A 5,699-nucleotide genomic window follows, 5' to 3' on the forward strand; every position below is an offset into this window, starting at 1 on the left:
GGTGGCCAGGATTCTGGAAACACGACTCAAAGAACTCCCGAGTCCTCCTCACACTGGTCTCGCTTTGCCAGACCAACCTCCACAGCGCTGCGGAGTAAGGTCTGGCCACACCACAGATGCATTCTGGGATAAGGGTTGTTTGCATTTCTTTAAACCAACCACAGTAGTATTGGTTGGCGCTAAACTCCAGACGCAGCGACGGTGGTTCTGCTAAAAAGTCTCGGGAAGGAACTTGTTTTGGTGGAACAACAGAGAGAATGGCACATAAAATATTAACCCTTGGGTCGTCTTCCCGTCAACCATGCAACTTTGTGTTTTTCTGGGTTGAAATTTCCACATTTTGTTGTTCTTTTTCTACACTTTTCTCTACGTTTTTGTCAATTTTATTCAATTTTTTAAAAACTTTTTAAAAACTTTTTTTAATTATGTTTTTAGTCATTTTTTAACAATTTTTTTGTCACTTTTTCCAATGTTGTTGGTTTTTCTTGTTCCTTTTTCCGATTTTTTTTGTCACTTTTTCAGCATTTCATGCGTTTTTGTAGTTTTTTTTTAAACATTTGTCACTTTTTTTAACGTTCTTTTGTCATAGTTCTGATATAGAAAGTTTTTTGTAAACGGGTCAAATTTGACCCGAGGACAACAGGAGGGTTCAATCAATTCAATTCAATTTTATTTATATAGCGCCAATTCCCAACAACAGTTATCTCATTGCGCTTTTCAGAAAAGAGCAGGTCTAGACCGTACTCTGGGATGTTATTTGCAGAAACCCAACAAATTAACTTAATGAAGTTAACTGTTTGCACCATACAGTAATGAGCTATTTAAAGTAGCTGGATACAAGGTTGAAGCCGAGGGACATTTGGGAAATTATCTTGAAAATGCACTTCCTTTGATCCAGACTATCCTCACACTGGTCAACGATACAATTCTGATGTAGAGATACAGAATCTTTTATTTATATATTGACCTATAGTCAGTTAATATGTAGAGTCTAAAATTTACTGGACTCACCATGTCACATTCTCAATTGTATAGTAACTGCCCCCAGGTTGCTAAAACCCCCCAAATGACTTCAATGTCATCAACAGTAACTAAAGTCCTAGAATGAACTGAGGCTTGAAGTCTGTCCCAGATTTTCACTTTGCGATTGTTCCTCCCAGATTTTCGGAGTATGATGCAGAACCCTGAAAGCCACTTCGAGACAAGGCCAAGGCGGGATCAGGTGGACAGCTTTCCTTCAGAGTACAACCCTCCCCTGCCAAGCGGCAGCTACGGGTCGACAGACAGCCACCACTACCACCCCCCGGGCTGTATCCCCACCCCGGTTCTGATTGCCCAGCAGATAGCGGAGAACCAGGCAGGTGGAACCTCCAACTTCCAATCCTCCAAATTACTCCGCCGTAGCAGCCAGGAGTCCGACAAGCCACTTAGCTATAGTGGTGATTTTAAACATGGTCCTGCGACCTCTGTTAAGCCAACCCACTTTCCTGCTAACATCAACGTGATCCATGGCAACAAGGAGCACCAGAACCAGCCGCTGGCTAATATGAAACTCAACGACAGACGGGCGCAGATGCTGGCAAACCTAACAGGAACGCCAAACCCTCTGCAGCAGGAGGACCCTCAGCCGGCCGTGGAACAGGAGCCTCGAAATGCTCCCGCTCGCAAAATTTCCTTCAAGGACCCCGCACCGGATAAATCCAGGATGGAGGCCCTGTCTAAGCTAGGCTTGACCAGGAACCCATCCATGTCTGGGGGTACGTCGCACCTCGCCGTCCCTAACAGCACCTCCCTGGATCCTCCTGCAGGTGCAGAAACCAGTGTCAAACCTTTGGAGGCCAGTGCTCCTCCAACAACAGAAACCAACAGCAAATTGCCAAAAGCCAATGTTACGACACCAACTCAGAGCCAGATCCATGTCACCAGAAGAGAGACACAAGAGATTTTGCGGACAGAGTCCCTCAAGAGGTATGAAGATAGAAACCACCAACTGAGCACCTCACCTCCATCAGTCCCACAGAACATCTACCATCCACCTCCTTTGAACAGAAAGGCCTCCTTGCCGCCTTCGGCTGATGTCACCTCGCTGGAGTCAAACAGCTACGGAGGGAAATCCATCACGGTCAACCCTTCTGTTTCTCACAGAAACGAACCTGAAACTTTGTCAACTAACCAGGAACCAAAGGTCCCCCCACCTGCTATGGCTAAACCCAGCGAGTTCAACCACTACGGAGGAAAGACCAAAGTCATGACCCCTGCTCAGGTAGCCGTGACCCGGAGCGACCTTCCCGACATCCTCAGCTCCCATATCAACAAGAATCAACCGTTGCCCGCCAAATCGGAGCCACTCCCCACTGAGCTCAACAGTTATGGAGGAAAGAGCCGAACCTTCAACCCAATCACCGGGTTAAATCGCACTTCAGACAACCCGGGAAGAAGTTTTAAAGCTCCAGCTCCAGCCCCGGCCCCAAAACCTTCTCGGCAGTCATACCACGGCGCTGGTACTACCCAGAAACCAGCACTGCGAGTCCAGTCCCCTGAACAGAGGCCAAGATCCGGCTCCATGTTTCGTCCCCAAGGCATCACGGTGCAGTTTTCCGGACGGGGGGCGACGGACGAATCGCGCAGGGATGCGCTGAGGAAACTGGGGCTGCTGAAAGACTCTTGATGAACTCTGGAAAACAGAATTCTTCAGTCTTCACCTGTCGAGCCAGAAACTCTGGCGTGTACCTGCGGGTGGAGGTGAAATGCTAGAAGTTTCCCCGTGTGTGTCAGAGTGCGAGGTGTGGTTGGAGAGAGAGCTATTTTTTACAGAGGAATGGAGCCAGGTCCTTTAAAAGACCTGCACAGCCAGTTCTCACATCCTGGCCATAAAACAACTGACAAACAAGGGTGACACGGTGTAGCTGCTGCAAACTCAACACTGTGTCAATGACACAAGTCTTGACAAACTTCTTTACGTTGCCTCTGATCCAAGACGTTATATACATCCGCACAAGACAATCAAATGACATTTGGTCTCCCGTCTCACCTTTTTTTCCACTGATTGTGAATAGACAGATTTTTTAAACTGGGTCCAATTTCTTAAAAAGCACCTTTTAAGAAAAAGGCTTAAGTTACTCTACACATTTGTTATTGTCAACATACCCGATGAAAAAAAACTATGTGGCACTCGGCCCCGACTCCATTGGTTCCTAGTAAAATCCCCCACATTCATTCTTTCCTTCTAAAAAGGCTCAATGATCTGCCTTAAAAAGGAGGAAACAGGGTATTTGTTGGGGACTATTTTCTGCTGTGGATTAATACACATTTGATACTTTAAAGAGTGCAGCCGAAAGACGTACGAGTCCAAATAAACTACAATGGGACCAAGATCCTGTTTTCCTTTAAAAAAGGCCCACATTAAAAGGTTTAATTGATTATAACTGGGATTTTATATTTAGTTTTGATGATAAAGGGGGTAACTGTATCTAAGCTCCAGAACCGCCATGGCCCCCAAAAGCCCCAGGCACATCATGTGGCAGTTAATTTGTGGTAATTTTAGCAATTGCATTTGTTTGGCTGAATGCTTAAGCACAATATAAACTGAAATGATGATTGAAATGAGGCAAAGGGGGTCTTTCCTTAATTTTTATCTAATTTTCTAAATATATGTGCTTCACTAACTACCTGACACACTGCAAATTTGGGCCATATTAGTCATAGAGAATAGGATTATGTCTGGGGAAATGTATGTTAATGTATGATCAAGTGTAGTTGGCACACATGGATCCAAAGAGAGTAGGGGGAAGCGGAGGATCAGTGGGGGGCCACAGGGCCCCTGAGCAGCTTGACCTGGTACCGGTGAAAATGTGTTTTTGTTGCAAGGAGATACTTATAACCACAATTTACAGGGTGTTAGCAGATAATTATGCACAAAAGTAGTTAGGTTAGGTACTTAAAAGACCATAAATGATAAATTATGTGAGCTGCAAATTGTATTTTAAATACAAATACAATAGTGTTTGAAAATACTCTGAAAAGACCTCCCTTCTGTATCCAGTTTTAAGTTATATTATTTGTTTTACGGTGTCACTTTCCTTCTATCAGCAGAGTGAAATTAATGTTCATACACAGGCTGTGAAGACGTTACTACCCCTGTTACATGGGAAACCCTTTGGTTTTCTTCATTTTTACTGGTTTGTGTACCCACTTTGGGCATTTTAGTCAGTGGTGAGTACATGTGTGTGTGTGTGTGTGTGTGTGTGTGTGTGTTTTTTCCGGCACTTTTGGGGCAAGAGCAAAGTTGAAAGCACTTTTCTTTAGTGCAATTTTAGAACTTCTGAAATGACTTAATGTTGTAAAGATAATAGGTATATATACTCAAGTGAACAATAGAATATCCAATGAACAAGAACATTTGAATTGTTCTGGAAACTAATATCTCCATTGATGTGCTGGAGTACCAAAAGAGCTTTCTAGAAAGATGCCAAGCTGAGCTGGAGGATATTTTTACTCCACGGACAAACCTCCCACACCAAACCACAGACTGTGAAATGGGTTTGTGGGAAGGACTTTTACTTTTTTACTACGCAGAGGGAATACTTTAAAACTACTCTTTAGGGATGGGCGAGCACATGGCATTTACAAAACACAAGCACTAAAAACCACAGAGTCTGGAAATACATCTCGGACGTGTGTTTTGATTCCTGTCAAGCTGTCGTCGATAACTTTCTGACATTTTGCAAGTGTGTTATTTAACTGTTGTATCAGCATAAGCATGCGTGTGTGTATATGTACGAGTGTGTGTGTGTGTGTGTGTGTGCGCAAGTTTACTGTGTTTTATCCAGACTCCGGCCTCTGTAGTTTACCTACAGTAACTTTTGAAGTATATTTTGTATCACACTGAAGTATTGCAGTACTTCTCCCGTGTGAATATCTGTGAATTCTTGTCTAGAGACTCCGGTTCTCTGTAGTTCAGCTACAGTCATTTTGAAGTATCTGATGGTGCATACGTACAGTTTATAACTACATTCTGTATAAAACAGCGTACTTTATAAGGAAATGTTTGTGCAAAGATGCACAAAACAGGGATTAAACAGGGCATGCGTGTGTGTAAATGGGAAGATCCGTGTCCATGTGAGAGCTGCTGCTATGGAAACACAGCCTGGTATACTTTCTGACTTATGAAATGTCCATATTCTAAACTGTATATACTCTGCTTAATATATATATGTTGTGTTGTTGAATGTTTGTCATCAATCATTAAACAGACAAAGTAGTAACTTGTTTTCTATTTGTGATTTTCTTCGATTAACTCTGGAATGTAAAGAAAGAACAGATGCTGTTTAATGATTGGCCACGTCTGGGGGATATTTCACCTGGGTGGGAACTTACAGGATGTTTTAAACATTACCACCGTTGAGTAACTAACTAACTAACTAACTAACTAACTAAGGGACACTCCACTGACTTTACACTGAAAGATCAGTTTATTTTACAAGTACATGGAAACAGTTTCTAAAAGGTTTTTTTTTGGTTTCTCTCTAATCTGGCTTGAGTGTTAGGCTGAATCCCATTTCTCCAACTTACCCCTTACCCCTGCCCCTTACCCCTTGACAAGGGGTAAGGGGTAGGGGTGAAAACATACCCCTATGAAATGGAACACCACTTGGTTACATTTCCACACAGTATTGATCACAAACTTCCAAGATGCCGTC

At 43.2% G+C, this 5,699-nt stretch overlaps 2 protein-coding genes across 17 annotated transcripts in view; both read left to right on the forward strand.

The window, feature by feature from the left end:
- Positions 1–2,876, forward strand: part of LOC116673007 (uncharacterized) — an 8,799-nt gene extending 5,923 nt beyond the window's left edge. For both annotated transcript variants that reach the window (XM_032505086.1, XM_032505087.1), the window contains exon 4: positions 1,161–2,876. In XM_032505086.1, the coding sequence (XP_032360977.1) occupies positions 1,161–2,668 (1,508 nt within the window). In that variant the 3' untranslated portion in view covers positions 2,669–2,876. The remainder of the gene's footprint in view (positions 1–1,160) is intronic.
- nrcama (neuronal cell adhesion molecule a) overlaps positions 1–5,699 on the forward strand; it is a 1,100,153-nt gene that overhangs the window by 954,871 nt on the left and 139,583 nt on the right. The window lies entirely within an intron of this gene.

This window comes from Etheostoma spectabile, chromosome 23 (genome assembly GCF_008692095.1).
Source record: "Etheostoma spectabile isolate EspeVRDwgs_2016 chromosome 23, UIUC_Espe_1.0, whole genome shotgun sequence".
NCBI lineage: Eukaryota > Metazoa > Chordata > Actinopteri > Perciformes > Percidae > Etheostoma > Etheostoma spectabile.